Below are 22,709 nucleotides of genomic sequence, written 5' to 3' on the forward strand. Positions count from 1 at the left end.
TCATTACTAAACATTTCTAAAGGTGTGTTTGTTGTTATTTTAAAGATATGGGTAAAGTTATTTCTCTCCCGTTCATTGAAGGACACAGGGAACAGATCGGAGATCCTGTACTGTAGGGTAATATCGCCACCTGCAGGAGAAGGACGCTAGGCACAAAACTAAAGACCAATCACAGCCTAGGGGCGGCCCCTGCCGGTGGCCAAAACCCCCCACCTGCTGACAAGTCTCCAGTTTTTTGCCTAGCGTCAGGAGTAAGGAGCTAAGAATTTTTTTCGGGTATTCTTACCTGCTTCTTCCTGATCTTTTTCAGTGGAATCTTCTAGCAAGTGTTGTCCGGGCGACAGGCTGGATGTCCCGGATCCTTGGAGTCTCCCCGGACAAAATCCTATTTCTTTTAGAAATATAACTTAACTTTTTTTTCTTTTTATTTTGTTTAATTAAATGCAGATCTAACAACCCCTTTGAAAAAAAGGAGATTGTATCCCTTGTTGGACTGTTCGTACTCAGAAAATTCTACACCTACTGCATCTCCTTATGCAACGCCAACACGAATAGATATGCCTTCTACAGATGCATCTCTGTTTACTACTCCTCCCAGGATAAAGGTAGAGGATGAAACTTGTCGTAACAGTTATAAGCAGACTTTTTCACCAGTTACTCCTATAACGCCCTGTGTCCGTGGAAACCACTTGCATTTCGAGGTAAGCAACTTCTAATGAACCATATTTTTTCTCCTTATGGTTGTAATAGGGTTGGTTGGCTGTTGCAGAATCCGGTATTTCTATTTGCTAGTATTTGTTGAAGTTTTTGAAGTTGTGCATCAGTGTCTCCTAGATCTTGTCAGATTGGTCCCTTTCTGTTTCAGTCATTCCTTTAGTGTTGGAAACAGAAGTTTGTGTTCTGAAAAGACCAACTGCTGAAGCAGATGTGATATCAGAGGATTTTCCCTACCTGCTCTAAACCAACAATCTGTCTGGTTTGGGCCTAACAACCTGTATTTCACTAACTATTCCTCAACTCAAATAGTTCAACATAATGACTTTCAGTCAAATACTTATGGCCAAATTCACCCAGTTTATGGCTGGTTCTGACCACAGGCTGTGGGCACATTCCTGCACTTTCCCTCACAGATTCTATAGCTGATTTGTCCATGGTCTTAAGAGCCATTGGCCTCTGGGTCAAATCGCCCCAATCTCTTCATGACGAGGTTATCTTTGAGGATTCATTCCTCTGCTTGTGCCCCGGAGTTAGGAGACGTTTCAGCTCTTATTGATACTGTACATGCTTCTCTGCATCTGCAAAATCAGCCTGCTGTCTCCAACTCTGTTCTTTCAGAGTTCCTACAGCTGCAACGATCTTTCCATTACACCTGCTTTTTGAGGCATTTCTTTATGGGAATTGGAAACACCCTGATGTGCCTTCAGGGTGTTTTGATGCCTTCCAAATGCTTACTAATTTTTGCAGTTGGGAAATTAATTTTGTCAATCCATGATCTACACTCACTGTGGATCTGCACTTAAGAGTCAGCACCACGTGTGCCGCTATTTTTTAACCCTCCCTTTCATCCTTGTGTGCTCATTTCACTTCATGCTTCACAGTAGAGGTGGTTTACATCTGTTATGCAAGGATTTATGACTGTTGGTGCAACAAGTTTCTCCCTCCTAATTCCAGAGGCTTAAAATGCTCACCTCCAACTTCCCCCCCCCATCCAGAATATGTCAAATATTGTTTGATTCTGCTGGAGATCCTCCATGGCACTCTCTGAGTCCTGGGCACCCCTCTAGCCAGATTTTCAGTCAATAGTTTTCTCCTAAATAAAAGAAAAACGTGTCCTTTCTAATTGATGCTGTAGGTTCCACTTTGAAGGTAAAGGAATACACTTCCTTTGCATAACACAGCGCCTTGGCTCCGTTCTCATAGATCCATATGTTCCATTTAAGGTTCTTCCTCATCCCTTATTTGATAATTTTATTTGCAAAGATTAAAAGCACCTAGGCCGATAATTTCTTGTCCTTAAGTGGTTCCTGACACACTATCCCTTCGCAGGGCATTTTGCCAAGAAATGGTCTACTTCACCCATAGTCAACCTACCTGCGTCCCGCCTAAGCTAAAGATAGACGACACAGGTCAACGCATTTTTAGTCTGCGTCCTTTCGTTCTTCCAAGTCAAATTTAATTTCCCATATCCGCAAGACTTTTTCCACCCCCTTGAGCTTATCATGAGTCAGGTGTGTGCACTGTCTGAATCATTTTTAGCAATCTCTTGCTAATCATTCACTGACTGTAGCATTGTTGGTGCTACAAAGACCTCCATTTGAACCTATTTGGGATGTCTTCCTGACCACAATGGATTCGGAGTTCTCAGCATTATCTTGTAAAAGCCCTGTTTTTGATTTTAGATAACAATTAGGTTGTTTTTAAGACCAAGAACCTCCTTTTATTTACTCAAAGTGGTTTCTGCTTTTTATCTTGGTGAGAATATTATTTTACATTCCCTGTGTCCAGCTCTGGTTTACTCCAAGGAGGTTGCTCACATATGCCTGGATGTGGTGAGAGCTTTCGGGGCTTACCTTTCTGCCACTGCCTCTTTTGGTCAGACTGATTCCTAGTTTGTTGCTCCTGAAGGTCCTAAAAGGTTCTCCAGTTCTCAGATCCAATATTTCTAGGAGAATCGGTCATTTTGCAGGCCTATGTTGTGATATAAAGTGCCTCTTCCTGGTAAAGGCCACTCCATTTAGGGCAGTGAGGTTTTTTTTTGGGATGTGGGGAGCTTTTCATTATCTGGTCTTGGTGTCACAGATTTGTAAGGCCGTGACCTGGTTTTTGTAAGTTTTACACGCTTTGCCTGTCTGTCGAAGGGTTCTGCAAGCGGCAACATATTGTCCTTGTTTTCTTTTTCTATCTTTGGACTGGTTCACCTGAATTGTATGGGTCTGTCTGCCCCTATGTTTCGACTGCCTTTTGGATATACCTAGATTTCTTACCATTAAGCTGTGTCCATAAGTGGACGATAGGGAAAATAGGATTTTTCAGTGAGTCCACAAGTCCCACTATTTTACAACATGGTTCTTATATTGGAAAGGTTGGGGCCTTTGACGTACAGATAATGTAACTGAGAAAAATGTAGCCATTTTTACTGGTATGTGTTTTTAAGACTGACTTTTTCTCTTTACCGATTTTTTTGTTTTTAGAGCATTTCTTCACCAGAAAGTTCTCCTGAGCTAAACAGAAGATCTAGTGGCCAGGAGGTAAGTTTTTCTAACCGTGTGTTCTGTTTTAAATGTACACTTCTCCTCCACATAAAGTGGCTGAAGAGAAATTACACAGCATTGACAACAAACTAATATCTTATATTTCGCCCCTGGGGCGCTAGCACCACCTACCCAAGGATAGACTGTGTGTCCCTTGGATGGGAGTCGGGACGTTTAGTACCTTAGATGGTTGAATGCTGCAGATTGCAGTCTTCCTTCTGAGAAGATTAAAGAGGCCACAAAATTACTTTGAGTATTTCAGACGTTTTAGAAGCAAAGATCGAAATATTTTAAATACTGATTCTTGGAGAGATAATGTATTAGGAAGCCCAGTTTGTGTAGTTTTGTTATAACTACAAGTCACATGTAAGCATATACATATGATAGTTTATCTGGTACTAGTTAGAACATTACATTAGTATGGTTACAGAATACTTGATGCAAATTGAACTGAGATTGAAAATGCTTTGCCAATTCCCTACTGTCAATGCAAATTAAATACGATGTGCTTTTAAAATTTTGTTTGGATAATACAAGCTAATAAACAACATGTGTATAGGAAAAAAGCGAAGTACAAGAGGCAATACAGAATGAAGTAACGTTTCTTTAGCTGTTATTGCTACAGCAGTTTATTGCGTGCCACAGTGGAGTTACTTTAAGAGTTTACATAATAGAATTGCGTGCAAAATATTTCTATTATCGCTCTGAAATAAACTGAAATCTGGCTGCTGTAGATTACAGAAAAAAACAACTTTCCAGTTTTATTAAATGGGGATACAAGTGTTTGTGCTTGAATGCAAGGGTTAAATTGAGTGTGGATAATTTCAATCAGAATAGAAAGACCAGTAGAAGTAAGCTGTCCAATGAAATACTCCACTAGAAGATAACAAAAGAAAATGTTTAAATATGGCAAATGCATGAAAGAATTTGGTTGCAATTTTTAATTTTCCTGGTCTTCAACAGTATAGTTTTTAGTAGTTTTCAGAATTTGCACTCTTTGGATAATTCCTCATAGCTTTTTTCTTTTCTTTTTGTTGACAGGCCAACGAACGGGCAGCATCAGCTTTGGCAATGAACTCATTTAGAAATTCCAACTTGACTGAAATGGGAGTGCAGGAAATAAAGACTATAGGTTACGCTAGCCCAAGGAGTAGAACAGATTTAAACAGACAGTGCCCATCTGAAAGCGAGTCTGTACAGGATCATCATTTGGGGCTTGAACTAAATGAACATGGTGCACTGCAAAACAACATGGAGCCTCTGTCCCGGGATAGGACTGATTCAAGCAGCCAGCAGGAAACTGCTCACTGTGGACGGGGCACTGTGTTTCCTCCTTGGATAAAAAGCCCTGAAAGGACAGGGGTGAATTTTTCTGCAGTTAATTCAAATTTAAGAGACTTGACTCCATCACACCAGCTGGAGGTTGGTGGTGGATTCCGAATGAATGACTCTAAGTGCCTAATTCAAGAGGATGCCCGAACCATGTTTATGGATGGTTCCATGTTTTGCCCTGGAGAGGAAGGACTTATGACTGGATTTGGAAGAGCACTTAGTAGTGACGGTGTTCTAGATGGAAATGGAACACCTTTACATCCTCCACAAAAGAAAAAGGTGAGTGTATTTTGGTTTTATAAATGCAGGTGGGATTTTTTTCTTTCTAGTCTTTTGAGGGGCACAGATCTTTCCCATAACGTCTTCCAGGACAGCATCACGAGATGGAATCTCCTCCCCCCCACACAGGAAACACATCACTTAATCTGTTTAAAAGACCCTCCTCTCCTCCACTCCCTCAGTCTTTTGTGTTTCCTCAGTCAAGCTGGGGAGCGCGTCACAGAACGCTGAGGGGGCTACCATGTGGTGATGCTGCCCGGGAAGTCTTCCTTCTATGTATGGCCTGCCTGTGTAAGGCAGAGGGGTAGGTTTGCCTACCTTGTGTGAGCCCCAGGGATTCTCCTAGCGCTGCAGGAGATGAGGCTGGCTTCCTTTCCCCCTTCAGTGCCCAGTGCGGGCCGGTACCGGGAGGACGAAACCTCCTTGGCTGGTCAGGGGAAACGGTGGACCGCCGTTCAGAGGGGTCTGTCCGGTTCTCAGGGCCTCGGGACGTGTTCCACGGCCAGGCCGGGTGGCCGCGTACGTCACTTCCGGATTTTGAGGATCGGATTGTCCTTCGAACGGACCCGGCTTTTCTGCCAAAGGTCGCTTTGAGGTGCAACAGATCATTCTACCTACATTCTGTCCCAAACCAGTAGGTAGCAGGGAATCAGGTTTTCACTGTTTAGATGTGAGACGTTGTTTGCTCCAGTACTTGAAGATTTCCAAGGACTTCCGGAGATCTGAATCACTATTTGTGCTGTTCTCTGGTGGGTCCAAGGGAAGCAAGCTTCTAGATCCTCAGCTAGGTGGTTGAGGCAGGCCATTACGGAAGCTTATGGAGTGTTAAATGTTCCTCCCCCGTCTTTGGTGACGGCACATTCAACTAGAGCTTTGGCAACGTCCTGGGCCGAACGAGCTGGTGCTACACCGGAACAGATTTGTAAGGCGGCAACATGGTCAAGTTTCTCCACCTTTGCAAAGCATTATCGCCTAGATCTCAATACCGCAGGGGATCAGGCATTTGGAAGGAAGGTACTACAAGCTGTGGTCCCGCCCTAATTGGTAAGTTCTTGGTTATCCTCTCGTGATGCTGTCCTGGAAGACGTTATGGGAAATTCAGAGTTAGGACTTACCGGTAACTCTATTTCCATTAGTCTTCCAGGACAGCAACTGCCCGCCCATTGATGCTTGTAGTATTAATGTGATGTGGTGGTATTGCCTGTATGTGCCTTGTCTTTTTCCAGCTTGCCTTCGGTTCTCGTGATGACTGAGTGGAGGAGAGGAGGGTCTTTTAAACAGATTAAGTGACGTGTTTCCTGTGTGTGGGGGAGGAGATTCCATCTCGTGATGCTGTCCTGGAAGACTAATGGAAATAGAGTTACCGGTAAGTCCTAACTCTGAATTTCACCTTTGGGTTATACTGCCGCTGCTTGAGCTAGTCTTTTTGATGCAATTATCAAGTGCGGCTTGTCCTAGTATAGCATTTGGAGTGCTGTGCTCTTTGCCACCATTTAGCATCGAGGAAGCATCTTCCTGCTGCTTTTCTTGCAAACAGTGCCATGTGGAACTGCAATGTTTGGCCAGTTTCTGCTACCCGCCTAAAAATGACCGCTGTCACCCCTGGCCGCCTAACCCTTAGTAGTTTGGGTATGTGAGGCCTCGCCTCGAACCCTGAGCTCTAAGTTGCCTAACTGCCACACATGGTCACAACATGTCTGATTCTAGACGACGAGGGGACAGTCCCACTATTCTGGGTGCCCTCGGCTCACACTTCAGTAACTGTTCTGGTGCTGACTCCACAAGTGTGCTCCCGCACCTTCCTCTGGAGATTGTGTCTGATCTGCTAATGGCCTTTGAGCCATCAACCACTGAGACTGTCTGATGCTCCAGTCACTGCCTACTTACTGGACATGCTTAGGTTTGAGGAATCGCAATCTTCTGCTATCACTCCCAAATTTAGGAGAGACCATTTTAGAACATATTAATGTGGTGCACACCACTTTGAAATTAGAGGATCAGCTTGTTGTCTTGTGCTGTACCCATGCTTGTGTCCTTTTTAGAGCTCCCAAGACTGCAAAGTCTTTAGTGTACATACTGTTCCAGATCTACCTCCATGGAGATTGGAAACACCCTGGCAAGATGTTTTCTTCTCCCAAGCCATATTAGCCTTACGCCCCTATAAAGAGGGCTTTAAGAAGTGGCTGGCCCCTCTGTGGATCTTGCAGTGGTCCTGTCCAAAAAAAAAAAGCAGCCTCCATACTGGTGGAGGATTCATCTGTCTTTAAAGACACAACCAATAAGTGGTTGGAAACCTTTGCCACCCTATCTTAGCTGTGACCTTAATTTTTCAAACTCTGGTCGTTTGGTCAAAAGCTAATAGAAGGGATTCTGTCACTATTGTGGTTGATCCCTTGGTCCTTTTTGAAGCAATGACTGTCTCTTGAAGTTACGGTTGTGATGGTTTGCTGGAGGTTTCTCGTCTCATCTCCTGCATGGGTCTCTTGTCAGTACACATGCAGATGACACTCTGGTTGGACTTTGGTTGCAGAGCATTTTCTGGGATAGGAGTCTCTGTCTCTGAATCATCCCATCTGCCAAACCAGCAGGACAAGCCATGTTCTGGAGTAGGGGGTAACAACTTTGTCACTGGAATCGGCAAAATTCTTTCTTTCTCCCAATAGTTTGGAAGTTCTCAACAGATGCCAGCTGTACAAGGGACTTCTTTGTTGGAAACTGTTTCCAGAGCAGTGTTCTGGTGCTTTGGCTAGTTTGGTGGTCCCTGCAATGTTGGACCTCCTGTCTGCATGGCTATCCAACCAGGATTCAGTCGGACATTGCTGTGGCAGTAGCTAACATCCACCATAAAGGAGGAGCCATAAGTAGTTTGGCTTAAAAGAGGAGAGGATCTTATTCCGGCTTGGACAGCCTTATCTACCATGCACATCCCAGGTGTGGGAAATTACCAGACAGACTTCCTTGTCATGAACATCTGAACTCTTCACCCCGAGGTGTAGATCTTGGTTGCCGGTGGGGGAGGCCAAACATGTACCGCCTGGCTTCCAGGTTCAACAGCAAGCTGAACAAGTTTGTCTCCAGATCCAGGGACCCTCTAGCCTTCACAGTGGATGGTCTGGTGGCTCAATGGGATCAGTTCAGCCTAATCTACACCTTTTTGCTTCCTCACCTACTCCACAGGATCTAGATGGAGGGCATTCCAGCAAGTCTCTTCAAACTCGCCCAGGAGGATGTGCTACTCATCAAGGTAGACCTCATCAGACTCCTGGCAGACTTTCTGTGGCCCCTTCCAGATCATCCAGACAGGTCCTTATGGACGGGAGCCTGTCGTATTTGGTCATCCCTACACCCTCTACTTTTTGCAAAGCCTGCCATCTCAATTGGAAAGTGTATATTTCTTTGTGCGAGACAAGGAAATTCCATCTTAGGACATTCTCCTTGCAATTAATCCTGTCTTTTCTCCAGTCTGGTCTGGATCAGCATTTGGGCTTTGTACAGGGTGTCGCTCACATTGTGTCTCCTGTGCATTCCTCAGTGACTCTCTGGGATCTCAGACTGGTTCTGTTCTTTACAAACAACCAGTTAACCTTTCAGGGAACATTCTGTTTTCCTTTACTTGCAAAGTTGGCTTTCTCGTTGCCATCACTTGTGCATGATGAGCTTCTGAGTTGATGGCCTTAACCTATAAAGAGCTCGCTCTTGTGCTACACAAGGACAAAATTGGCCCAGGGCCTCCTTTCTTTCCAAGGTGGATTCTTCCTTACCATCTCTCTGCTGCAAAACATCCTAAGATTTACCTCCAATGTCTGAATGAGGTAGACTCGGAGTTCATCTCTCGGCTACAGCTACCAGAAGGTTGCCAGGTGGATATGACAGCTCATCGTTCAAGCTTATGACCTGAAGGGCAAGGTTCTCCCTTTCCTTGTATATGCACCCTCCACCAGATCCATGAGTGCTTCTTGGGCTTTTCAGGATCAGGCATCTGTTTCTCAGATTTGCAAGCCGGTCACCAGTTTTACCAGGGGGATGTTTAAGACTTCAGCTAACCTGTTGTTTTCTGTGGGCTTGTTACCCGTTTGTTTGCTCTGTTACTCTCCCTTCAGTTAGACTGCTTTTAAATGACCCAGTATACCTGAATCATTAGTTTTGTGTCCCTTAATGTGCCATTAAGACACTAATCCTTTTCTTGAAAATAAATTAAGGGACACAAGTCCCACCCCTCTTGTCTTATGATTTTTAGTGCTTGCTATAAAACCGAAGAATGCTTGGAGTTGAAGGTGTTCTACTGGGCTGCACTTTTCAGCCTTGTTTGACAGTGTCTGATCTCCTGAAGGCAGCAGCATAACCCAAGCTACTTGAAAAATTCATACTCTGTCCCTTATTGCACTCCAAAAAAAGGACTGTACAGTCAAAAGTTTAAAAAAAACAACAATAATTTTTGTAGTGTGACTAATAGGCTGTGCGTGAGTGGGGAGGCCTCTAGATACACTGATTTGGCTTTTGTGGCTTACCCTGCCCTTCTTAGTTTAGTTCAAATTAATTTTGTTTTGTTGGTAATATAGCGATTATAATAATGATAAAGTACATCAGCATTCCAATATTTGAAGAAAAAGATCTCACCCTGCGCAAGCATGCAGTATGGTGCACATTCTGACTGTGTTCTGGTGTCTGTTGTGCACTGTAATGTATTGTAAAAATGCATTGCAGTGCTTGCTTTAGCTATGCATTGTTATTATGATGAACAACACTGCATAACAGGGCTGGTATGAATGAGCTCTTAGTGCTGCTGCTTCTGTATGTGAGTAGTGCCATTACCTACCGGTAGCACACTGCAAACCCAATGCAGATCTAGATAAAGATGAAAACGTGATTACTTTAGGAATTTACAGTGTGACTTTATAGCTGGCTTGGATTGCACTACATGTAGTTTCAGCAGATTTTAAATGAAATGCAAACAAATCACTGTAAACTGAACAGGCACCTTGTGATTGTACTTTTTCTGCTTTATAACCCCTGCCTGCTTTGTAGTCTGATATTGTGCCCTGCATGCATAGTAATATATGAATGCAATTTTATACAGGTATCCCTGCTAGAGTACCGAAAAAGACAACGTGAAGCAAGAAAAAGTGGCTCAAAACAGGAAACGTTGTCTTTGATCTCACTTTCCCCGCATCCTGAGACTGGAAATCTTTTTGGGAACTTTGTTGGTGAAAATTGTAGCAACAGTGTGGAGAGTGTGGAGCCGAATGAGAGTGTAGCTAATGAACCTGCACCACTGCCAACTGAACCCCAGAATATCTCCACAGAGGAGACAGACCAAAGTTCTCCAGCAATGGATGCCACCTCGAGTGAGAAAAGCGATCCAGAGGTGCAGTGGTAAGCAGCTGCTTGACATCTCTCTTTTAAATAGGATCATCCAAGTAACACAAATGTTTGAATACAATTTTGTTTTCTGTATTTTCATTCCTTTTTTGCAATGCAGATTTAAACTTGTAATAACAGTGGATGGCAACTCAGATTTTGGCTCTTTCTTCACTTAAAGAACTGTCTCAGCTCTACCCTATTGAGCTAGATAAGGCCACTCTTCATAGAGCCTCATTGTTTGTTTTCTTATTTAATCTAGTGCACTAATGCAGGTGTCCTCCAACTGCCTAAAGGAATTCAACATAGCTGGATGATTGTCATTCAAGGAGGGGTCTGAAGGTGACTATAGCTATGGTGATTATCACCTGATCAGGTCTTTATGGCCACTCATTATAGATGATCCAAATTGCCTGGGCCATCTTATTCTTATAGGATGTCAAATGTATGCCCAATTTTAATGTAGGCAGGTTAGAATATGAAAGCCTGGTAATGCTATAGTGACCCGGTTGGCAAGAAGTCACATGACTTTAGCAGGCAGGAACAAATGTAAGCTTTGCTAGTCTAAGTGCTTCCTTTTGTTCCAGGTTTTCTTATGATTTCTTATTGCTTAAGAGGTTGTAATGAAGATGCTTTTGTGGGGTTTTTTTTTTATAACGGCCTTCCCTGTCATTGCAGATTGGGGCATCATATCTCTATTTGATGTTGACTTTTATATCCGCCACAGTTTACCAATCTTATACCAAAGACGCATTGAGGGGAATTTATCAAAACTGAAGCAGACAGAATCTAGAGCAGTTGCCCATGGGAACCAATTAGCTTATCTCTTCAGTTTGTTCAGATAAGATTTGAAAATGAAAGAGAGAAGCTGATTGGTTGCAATGGGCAACTGCAGCAGATTTTGGCTGCTTCAGTTTTGATAAATTGTCCTTGTTAAGTTCAGTTATTTAATTTAAAGAGTAACATTTTAAATAAAGTTTAGAATACTAAAACTTTGATTTAAAATAAAGAAAAAATGACTACCTTTCTGTGTTAAAACAAAAAAAAGTAGATTTTATGTGTAAGAAAGAGCTGTTTGGTTGTTTTCAATAGGGCAAAAATTAAAAAGAAAAGTTGTTTTTAAAAAAAAAAATGATTCTCCCCACGTAAGATGGGGTAACGTGTCCATTCCCCATTCCACAAGTACCAGCTGCAGGATATATGCTTTTATCTTGGACGACACTGCTTTGTTTTCTTTCCCAGGACTTCTTCAACCTCTGTGGAGCAGGTTCGAGAAAGAAGCTATCACAGGGCCTTGCTATTAAGCGACCACAGAAAGGATAAAGATGGCGGTAAGTAAAATGGGCTTTAGTCTTGTAAGTCACTATTTACTGTGGAAGTTTACCGTATATACTCGAGTATAAGCCGTCCCGAATATAAGCCGAGGTACCTAATTTTAGCAAAAAAAACTGGGAAAAAGTATTGACCTGAATATAAGCCGAGGGTGGGAAATGAGGAAGCTACTGGTAGATGGATACCAATAAAATTACATTAATATTTATTTAAAAGAAAAATAACCTAGCTCTGTAAGTGGAAAAGGGGGTTACAGGGCTACATATCATGTACTACGGATCATTTACACTGAAGTAAACTTATTGTAGCCACTTAAACATTTGCACATTTTGAACTATTCATGTTTTATAAATTCTAATAAAATAGAATTTTATTCATGAATTATAAAGGCAGTGCTATCTGTGATAGGACATTTACAATATTTCATATTAATCTTCCCACAAGTAATACATTTAGTGTATTTTTTATGTAAACATGATAAACATATAGTCCAATCACTTGTCCAAATAATACACAGTTGAGTGTCTCATTAATAAACGATCTCCTAGTGCCTGTGAAAAAATGAATACAAAATAGCATATAGCTGAAGTCCTTTGGTGATGAAATGTGATGAGCGGAGCCCTGTTGGTACGAGTGTTCACACCAGAATTAGCTGAGCTGTGCAGGAGAGAACGGGACTGGGCTGAGACTAAGAACTGTGGATTCCATTAAGCCATATCCATCATACACAATCATACAAGTGCACTTTGGGGGTGCGTTGTGGGGTTTTTTTTTTTTTGCTTGATTTTACACTATTTGCCATTTTATGTTATGAAATGCTTGGAGAATTTCTATCAGTGAGACTCCCCATTAATCTGCAAGAACTCGGACCACTTTAAAGGGCTATGTGCACTATATTGATATAGTTAAGGTCCTAATTATAAGGCAAATCTCTGTCCCTCTGGGAGAGGCTTGGGTCCATTTGCATGCTATGTTATAAGCATGCGGAAGTGGGGTGGATTTATTTTCTGACGCACGGGTTAACTGTGTTTTGGATTATTCTTACTCGCATGTAAAAGAAGACATTGTGCAGTTTTTCTACGGTCAGATATTTTTCACTCAGCAGTATATTGTTTGGACTATATATGAATGTTGTGCTTACATTTAAAGTACACCAATGTATTTATTGCTGGGCTTATTTATTGTGTATTTGATATTAACAGAGTGCTGCACTTATTGTTTGTATATAACAATATGAAATAGACTGGACTTTGAAGTCCTATGGCTTGTGGCAGCTGAACATGGACACCCAGATTAAAGCCTAATTGGCCAGGAAGTCAAAGTTCTAATTGTATAAATCAGTCCTAGCGTGTTTCCTGATATGGAGCACCAGGCCCTATGTATTCTGACTGGTGAAGACATCGAATGGAGTTGTGTATACAGATCTATCTTTGCATACAAAAATAACGCTGCACCTGTTCTGCTAACCTTGAACTATACATTGTTGTCCATTTGTAAACTGAAGGAACTATATTTGTAATCATTTATATGCATTTCATTTATTGACGTTTAGAATCTGATCTGGAAAATGCTGAGGTCACAAAGGAAACCCAATCTCCTGATACATCACAGAAGAATTGCAGCAGTCCTTCTAGACAGAACATGGTAAGCTGTCCATGATATCTAATGCATGAACGCTTCCTCATTTGTGCTTTGTACAGTCCCCATCAAAAATGACTTGTGCCACATTTGAGATTTCCCTCATTATAAAAGTTCAGAGGAAAAACAAACCTGAAAAAGGATAGAAAGCACAAAAAAGGTGATTGAGCAAAAAAACAAAACACTTACCTACTAGAAGCCAGTCTAAAGAATATTTTTCTTTGTGTTTTGGTGTTTACTAAAGCCAGTAATGTGTGGCCCTCGGGGCGCTTTTAAAAGTGGTGAAGGGCCGAAGGTTGAGCATCAGGAATTTAAGGATCAGTTCGCAGCATATGCAGTGCTTTCCAGCATGGTTACCCGAAGATAGTGCATCTATTTTTTGCGATTGCACGGGACCGGAACGCAGGCTTTGATGTGCCACGTGTTTTGGTGCAGGCGATCACACTGTGGGGGTGTGTGTCTGTGGTGCCATTGACTTGAATGGCACCACCACGCCCCCTCTGGCCCCAATAAACACGGATGCCCCCTGCACACCATACAGCAATCAGGACCGTGCTTGAAATGGCAGTGGTGCTAGTAGTGATGTCCACGGATGGCGCTTTGCATATGCAGAGTTAACCGCAATGAAGATCACCAGCACTCGCAGGATGAAATAAATCCAAGTATTCTTTATTGAAGAAGCGTGTCACATGTGTAGTATAGCCAACGTTGTGGAACCACGCAGGGTCCCTTTATCAGGGCAAACATGGGGACCGCGTTGGAACGCACTGGTGATGGTGCGGATGGACCCTAATAGCAGCCTTTAGCAGAGGACGTATACTGACAAATCTGCATTACAATTTTTAAGACAGAAATGGAGTTAGTTCACGTGGTGATGATTCAAATATGCTTCCACTTTATTATTTATAGATTGTGCGGCCGTACATTATTTTACTATTTTGTTTTCATTGGCATTATTCTTTAAAAACACTATCTTAATGTATGTTGTTGTTTTTTTGCCTTTTTCTCTACAGCCTTGTTCTACAGCACCTAAGGTTTCCTCACAGACTGATCCTTCCCAGGAAACCACTGTAAATACATCTTCGGCAGAAACGTCGAGCCCCTTCAAATCAGAAATGCAAGTGAAACAGCCGTCACTTTCAAAGTCACATGTCGCTCAACCTCATTCACAGAAGCTGCCTTCTACACCTTTAAAGCTGCATTGCCCTTCCTCCCCTCATCTGGAACAGTCACCAAAGGCTTCAACACCACACACCCCTGTACAGCATGGTTACCTTTCACCAAAGCCTCATTCTCAACAGTTAGGTTCCCCGTTTAGACCCCATCACCCCTCGCCACATCAGACTGGGACGCCGCAAAGAGAAAACCATGTTAACTTCTATCCTGTTTCACAGAATCTTCAACCTTCAGCACCCCAGCCAGCAGGTGGACAATTGTTCTCCCAGGCACAGACAGGACAGTGTACAACAGTCTATACGGCTTTCAATCAACAAACCATCAATAGCTCTGCTCCACCTCCCCCTCCGCCTCCACCAACTACAAACTTTTATCAAAACCAGCAACCCTCCGCATCTTTTCAGAACTACAGTCAAATCAAAGGAAGTATTCCCCAGCAAACTGTGTTTACATCTTGTCCAAACCAGGGGCATCCAACCACCACTGGGCAACCAGCAATTCAAGGACATCATGTTAGTTCGGGACATTATTTGCCTTCACAAAACTCTGCTGTCCATCTTCAGAGCACAGCTTCAAATGTCCCTCCCCCACCACCACCACCACCTCCACCTGGATGCCCTCAGCCCCATGTTGCAGGTGCAGTTCATGCAGTCCCAGTTGCCAGTGGCACCATTATTCATTCACAGACAACAGGACATCATTTGCCACCACCTCCTCCTCCCCCTCCAGGTCCAAGTCCGCATCACTCGCACATGCAACATGTAACAGCAGGACATCAAGGCCTGCCAGTACAGCACCAGCATGTTTTAAATGCAGCTCCCCCTCCCCCTCCTCCTCCACCACCACAATCAACTAATGTTTTAGGTGGGTCTGGACACCATTCGGCATCAGCACAAGGATTGCACTTACAGACTCACCAAGGACCTCCAATTTTTCCTGCAGGCGCTCATGCTGGCGTAGCCTCATACTCAGCCCAAGCTCCTGTTCACAATACAGTGGGACCTGTGCCACAACACCCGTCTTCTGCGGCAGGACCTCACCACCCAATTCCTAGTCAGGGGACTCATATTCAGCCACAAGGACCAAACAGTATTGCATCGGCTGCAGGTTTCTGTCCCCATCCTGGGTCTGTAAGTCTCCCCCATGGGGTACAAGGACCACAGCAGGCCTCTACAGTGCCTGGCCAGATACCTATTCACAGACCGCAGGTGCCACCAACTTTCCAAAATAACTACCACGGCTCAGGCTGGCATTAAATTTGGCTTCATGTGCATAAACATTTTTAAAATGTGGTGTAAAATAAACTGTACATTTTATATGTACCTTATAAAGGTACTTTTTAAAGCCTGTATATGGAAATTTGTACAAATTCAGTTACCAGTGCGCTTTCATTTTATTTTTATATCTGTGCTTTTAAGCCAGTATGGAGTCTTTAGATTAAGTATACATTCCAGTTCTGTTTGATTGCAGTGTAGTTTATGCTGCAGAACATCACTTGTCGAAGTTCAATTCATTTAGTGAATGTTTTGTATTGTACGTTTTTATACATGTGATTTAAATACAACAGGTAAGAGCACTAACACATTTTTCTTTCTTTCTGTGCCGTGTGCGAGTATAGATAACACGCCAGTTCCAATGTTACATTGCTACCTTCTTGCTTATTTACACAATTGTAATTTAATGTATAGTTCCGTTTTAACAATTTGACTTCTTTAGAAGTTTTGTAAATACTGTATTTGCTTGTATATTGCTTTCAGCTTCCACCTCATTTGATAAAACATTGTACATAGTTTTTTTTGTTTTTTTTATTGTATGATCCTTGTGGAAGTAGTACAGTATATGACATTTAATTTTTTTGTAATATACTGTCACATTGCAGCACTGGTTGGGCATTTTAATTCATGTTAATAAAACCACAATTATGTCCGTTTTATCAGGTTAGTCCTTTCATACATTTTACAAATGTTGAGGCATAATTACAGCACTTAAACTGTACATTAAAATGCATCGTCAGTACTTTTTCCTGACTATTCCAAAACCTGTTGTATTGTGTTTTTTCATTTGTACAGCTTGCATGTGTAAAGTGTTTACCTCCTTTCCCATTTACCCAGAAAACCATTCCATGTGTCCTGACTAGGATCGGCAATAACTGCACTGCCCTCTGTGTCTTGGAAATAAATCCTATGATTTCTGAAGGTCAGAGCTTAGTCACAGCAAGGGGGAGAGCTCTAAACTATCCTCGGAGCTGCTTTATAAAGAGCATAGGTGTGGGTGCTAATGGAGGTGGCCAGTCCCTGGTCTATATGCTACATATTTATCCTTAAATGACAACCAGCTTAACTACCCTTCACAACAGCTGTCCCATGTCCAGGAATGCCAGCTCCCATCACAGCCTAGTTACTTAGGTGTTTTGCTGTGTAGAAAATTTCCTTGAAGTGGACCTTGCACTAAAAATAATGTATGTTTTATTTATTTTGCCACATACCAAAAAGTGTGCAGTAAGTAGTAAATAAAAAAAGTTGAAGAATAAAGTTATTAGATATAAAATATATAAATATTCTTGTTTTTGCCTGTGGCACCTAAGCTAGGTTGATACTACTTGCGGCAATATCTTAGGAAATGTTGGTTAGCCCAAATCATCAGAAGGATGGTGATGTAAGCCCCAGGGGCAGGGCCCTCCTTACCATCTTATCTTGTATTGTGATTGTAATGTCTTCCTTATATTGTAAAGCGCTGCGCAAACTGTTGGCGCTATATAAATCCTGTATATAATAATGATGTTGCACCCTGCACTACAGAAGCCATATACCCTTTTTTTTGGCTTGGTGTTGCAAAGGAAGAGGACCTTTAATCATAGTGCAAGTTCTGTTTGAAGGCACAGAGGGAGAGCTAAATGGTAGGTGTATGGGCAATGTAACTGCTGCTCCTAATCTGAACATGTCAAGTTTCTATTTAACTTGTATAAGTGGAGAATTTCTTTACAGGAAAACTTTTGATCACTCTATGCACCATTAACATGCATTTTTTTTGCCGTTTTTAAACTTAAGCAGTGTAATGATTTTGTCTTTTCTCTGTCTGGTAGCAGAGAAACCAGCCGTACTGATGAGTGAATTGATGTATAACTTTTTACATTTGTTTGTATGGAGAGCTTTATCAAGCTGTGATTTCATTTTATAGTCTGATACTGGACAAATGAAAAACATGAATCCGTTTTCCCAATGCCATTTTCCCAGAACCAGTCGAGAAATACAGAAGAGTTCGGTGACAGTGGGCAACACAGTTCTTATAAAGTAACTAGTTATTATGGCTCTGGATACAGTCTTTGATTGGTGAGATATCCAAAATCTTTAGACCACTTGCAAGACTTGAAGTACAGATATACAGCTTTCCGATTTAATATAGCCCATGTCGGACAGAACTTATCCTGTGCCGTTTGCCCCCTCTCTGCCTGACAAGCAATATTTTTCTCAGGAACATTTCCAGAGAATGGTCTGTCAGATGTAACCCAAAGAGGTGATAAATGTTTAATCAATGAAGGTGTGTGTTATTGCACATTACTGGAAAGGATATTAGGACTGAGCATGGATCTAGAAAAGGATCTGGGGTAAATGACATACACTATATTACCAAAAGTATTGGGACACCCCTCCAAATAATTGGATTCAGATGTTCTGTGAAATTTCCTTGCTACTAAATATGCCATGGTCAACTGTTAGTGGTATAACAAAGTGGAAGCAACTGGGAACAGCAACTCAGCCACAAGTGGTAGGCCACATAAAATGACAGAGCGGGGTCAGCACATGCTGAAGCGCACAGTGTGCAGAAGTCGCCAACTGTCTGCAGAGCCAGTAGCTACAGACCTTGGCACAAAAACAGTGCGTAGAGAGCTTCATGGAATAGGTTTCCATGGCCGGGCAGCTGCATCCAAGCCTTACATCACCAAGTGCAATGCAAAGCGTCAGATGCAGTGGTGTAAAGCACGCTACCACTGGACTCTAAAGTGGAGACGTGTTCTCTGGAGTGACGAATCACGCTTCCCTGTCTGGTAATCTGATAAATATGTCTGGGTTTGGCAGTTGCCAGCAGAACGGTACTTGCCTGACTGCATTGTTCCAAGTGTAAAGTTTGGTGGAGGGGGGGATTATGGTATGCGGTTGTTTCTCAGGGGTTGGGATTGGCCCCTTAGTTCCAGTGAAGGGAACTCTTAAGGCATCAGCATACCAAGACATTTTGGACAATTTCATGCTCCCAACTTTGTGGGAACAGTTTGGGGATGGCCCCTTCCGGGTCCAACATGACTGCGCACCAGTGCACACAGCAAGGTCCATAAAGACATGGATTAGCGAGTTTGGGGTGGAGAAACTTGACTGGCCTGCACAGAGTCCTGACCTCAACCCGATAGAACACCTTTGGGATGAATTGAGTGCAGACTGTGAGCCAGGCCTTCTCGTCCAGCATCAGTACCTGACCTCACAAATGCGCTTCTGGAAGAATGGTCAAACATTCTCATAGACACACTCCTAAACCTTGTGGACGCCTTCCCAGAAGAGTTGAAGCTGTTATAGGTGCAAAGGGTGGGCAACTCAATATTGTCCCCCTACGAACTAAGACTGGGATGCCATTAAAGTTCATGTGTGTAAAGGCAGGCGTCCCAATACTTTTGGTAATATAGTGTATATTCATCCTTCAGTACTATACAAAAGCTGAAAGACTATTTCTCATCCATTGAGGGCACACAGGATTTCAGATACTGTCAGGTTATACTACTACCTACAGGGGAATTGGACACAGCCTCAGTTTGTTTGAGTGTCCAAGGAGCATGGATGTCTACAGCTCTGCTGTTTTTTTTTTTTGCTAGCCTTTATCATTACTTCAGTCAAAATCCCTGCTACATTGCTCCTGAGCTGGTGTCTATGTGCCCGCTATCTGGATTGGCCTTTCCCCAACTCCACTTGTGCCACACCACAGGACTGGACATTGCTCCGCTAGCCTGGAATGTGACCTCTGCGCAGTGAATTGTGGTGCTTTCCAGACCTTTTGTATACTGGTAAATGTTAGTTATGGAATGCTTTCCAGGTCCAGAGTTGTGGCATTGTCTCTGTGATAAACCTGTCTCTGATAGCTCACTTTGTGAGTAGGCCATTCCTCATTATAAGACCATTGTGTGTCTGTTTCCTGCTGGTTTCACCATGGAAGGGGTAATCCTTAGGAATTGAGCGCTGACATCATTGAGTGGGGTGTTGTGTGCGCACTCTACTCTTGCTATGAGGAATAATTTTCCCACTACTGTTCTAGGTTGCAATGGCCATGTGGAACTCCAGTACTCAGTGCGTTCCTACTGCCCACCTGCAGGGACCTGGGTACCTTTGGCTACCTGACCCTACAACTATTTCCCAGCAGTTGGGTTAATACCTGGGACTTGCCTCATAACTTGAACTACCGTATGTGGCTTCTGCCTTTGTGGTACATGTCTGCCTCTAGACACATGATGAACAGTCCTGCTGTGCCTGGAACTACTAGCTCACACTCCACTAGCAGTTGCAGTGCTGCCTACCGTGTGCCACCTGAGGTACCTGACTTCGACTGTCTGGAATTTTGCCCTCTGCTTGTCTGCCATTTTCTGAGTGTTTCCTAGCTCTGTCAGGAGTGTGCCCCATAGCCCCCATAGTCATAGCCTCCCTTCATCTGGAGACTTTCTGACCTCTAAAGACATAAAGGATGCATACCTGCATGTCCCCATTTTTCCCAGCACATCAGCAATGCCTATTCTTTGATTTGGGTCCCCAGCAAGTTGTTTGTGGCTGTGCCATTTGGCCGATCTACTGCATCTCAGGTGCTTTGTTAGCCTTGCTGTGCTCAGAGCATTATTATTATTATGAGATATCTAGATGACCTTTTGCTGATTAGTTTGCACAGGTTTTGGCAAAAAATGTAGCCTGAACTATACAGACCTTACAGGCTTTTGGCTGGATCTGTAACTTTCAGAAATCAGTGTTGCAACTTACTCATCCCTTAAATATGTGTCTTGTCCTAGACAGCTCAAGCTTGATTTTTGTTTTACTTTTTAAACCAAGAGAAACTTCAAACTCTGCTCCCAGACTCACTGTTCAGTCCAGGAGTCACCTGACGTTTTTCGCTTCTGAATGAGAGTCCTGCAGCTGATGGTTGCCATTTGCTCAGATCCACTCCAAACCCCCTATAATGCAACATCCTGTCATCATGGGACAAGTCAGGTGCAAGGCAAATCAGTTTGTAATAGGATTAAACCAAGTCTTTTCTTCCGGTCTTCGGAAATTCCTTATAATAGATTGTGGCCTTATGGGCTGGGAAGAAGTCCTGGGCATCTTCTCGATGCAGGGAACTTGGATGTCAGAAGAATCTCGTCTCCTACTCCACATTCTGGAACTTCAGACAATGTGGGTGTCTCTGCAATGTTGGGCCTCCCAACAAGAGAGACATTCGAATAGGAGGTACTTGGACAATTCCCAAGGCCGTTGCATACATCAGTGAACAGGGAGGAACCAAAAGTCTCACGGGCAACAGAGGTAGAAAAGATCCTGTCCAGGGCAGAACTTCATGTTCCATCCTTGTCTGCCGTTAACATCCCAGACATGGACAATTAGCAGCCTTCCTCATCTGACAGCATGTGGACCCAGGGTGGTGGTGTCTACACCTGTAGGTGTTACAGGTGGGGGACACTGGATGGAACAGACAGATTGGACAGGTTTGTGTCAAAGTACAGGGATCATCTAGTGGAAGCAGTGGATATTCTGGTGGCTCTCTAGGATCATTACACCTTGATCTAAGCCTTTCCTTCCCTGAACGTTCATCTGTTTTGCAGGATTGAGATTGGTGGTATTCAGGTAATCCTCCTAGCTCCAGACTGGCCCAGGCAGATGTGGTGCTTCGCCCTTACAAAACTCCTGGCAGATGCTCTGTGGGCTTTTCCTGATAGTCTGGATTAGAGGTTGACCAATTATCGGATCTACCGATAATCGGGGCCGATATTTCCACATTTTTAAAGTATGGGTTAAATGCATCACACAGTGAGTGCCGCTGTCTGGCTGGCATCATTCCATCAACTTATCGAAGCATCTGGTCAGAAAATCCATGTAGGAACATAGCCGGCTGCCTTTGAGCTTCCAGCTGCTGTCAGAATACATAAAAAAAAACTGCAGAGCAGGGGGAGCAATAGCCAGCTTGCTATTGGCTATTTCAAATTGCAATAGCAGACTGGCTAGGGCACCTACCTGCCTGCTGTCAATCAGCAGAGGAGCAGACCTGAAAGAGCAAGTTCTCCTTCAGGTCCATTCCTCTCCTGATTTACAGCAGGCAGGTGTAATAGCTAGCCTGCTATTGCAATTTGAAATAGCCAATAGGAGGCTGACTATTGCTCCCAGCCAATACGTATTAATTAGCAGAGGAACGGACCTAAAGGTGAACTTTCTTTTCAGGTCTGCTCCTCTGCTGGATCACAGCAGGCATTGGGCGGGTTTAATATGGGCTATTGCACTGCCTGCTGTTTACATTCAGCTGCCGGGTGTGGAATTCTGACACTGGCAGATGAATGGTCTGGATGTTCTGTCTCAAGGTGCCCATACACTGCTCGATTCTCGTACGAGAATCGCATGAAATCCCGCGATCGTACGAGAATCGAGCAGTGTGAACGGAGACGTGCGACCGTTTCTACTGTACGGTCGCACGTCTTCCGTCGAACCAGCATGTTCGAAAACCAGCCGGGAATCGTACGATTCTCGGCTGGTTAGAACGGTGCTCGGAAGACAAATGCCGAACGGGCCGGTGTGCGCACGCCCGTTCAGCATTGCGGTCATCGGAAGCCCGCCCCTCAGGGGGGCGGGCTTGCGATGATCGAGAGTGCGATCTGACTGTCCAAGATAGGCAGATCGTACGTTTTTTTTTAATCCCTGTACAACCATCGCAAGACTAAGGTCTTGCGATGGTTGTACAGTGTATGGCCACCTTCAAGTACCAACTTTCCATGTTGCTTTTAATGCCCTGGCTGTGGAAGCTCAGGTTCTGAGAGACAGGGGAATCCCTAAATTGTTGATTCCCATGATGCCATAAGCTAGGAAGTCTACTTCTCTCAAGGTCTATCGTACATGGAAGGCATATTTTACTTAATGCAAAGTGTGACATTTTCACCCCCAGGACAGTCTCTGTGTGATTAATCCTTGCCCTCTTCCACATGGGTCTGGACTAGCATTTGGCCCTCAGAACTGCCAAGGGTCAGTTGTCTGCGCTTGTGCTAGAGATTGCTGGCTTCCCAGTCTTTGATCAAGAACTTTGTGTAGGTTTTCTCCCCTGTAGTTCTCTGTTCTCTCC

General features: G+C 43.4%; 1 protein-coding gene across 3 annotated transcripts in view; it reads left to right on the forward strand.

The window, feature by feature from the left end:
- KMT2E (lysine methyltransferase 2E) overlaps positions 1-16,401 on the forward strand; it is a 70,064-nt gene extending 53,663 nt beyond the window's left edge. For all 3 annotated transcript variants that reach the window (XM_018566437.1, XM_018566440.1, XM_018566439.1), the window contains 7 exons: positions 448-701; positions 3,192-3,248; positions 4,293-4,862; positions 9,940-10,235; positions 11,463-11,551; positions 13,105-13,196; positions 14,204-16,401. In XM_018566437.1, coding sequence (XP_018421939.1) covers positions 448-701; positions 3,192-3,248; positions 4,293-4,862; positions 9,940-10,235; positions 11,463-11,551; positions 13,105-13,196; positions 14,204-15,622 — 2,777 coding nt within the window. In that variant the 3' untranslated portion in view covers positions 15,623-16,401. The remainder of the gene's footprint in view (positions 1-447; positions 702-3,191; positions 3,249-4,292; positions 4,863-9,939; positions 10,236-11,462; positions 11,552-13,104; positions 13,197-14,203) is intronic.
- Positions 16,402-22,709: the final 6,308 nt, after the last annotated feature.

Source organism: Nanorana parkeri, unplaced genomic scaffold (genome assembly GCF_000935625.1).
Source record: "Nanorana parkeri isolate BGI_ZX_2015 unplaced genomic scaffold, ASM93562v1 scaffold949, whole genome shotgun sequence".
NCBI classification, from domain to species: domain Eukaryota; kingdom Metazoa; phylum Chordata; class Amphibia; order Anura; family Dicroglossidae; genus Nanorana; species Nanorana parkeri.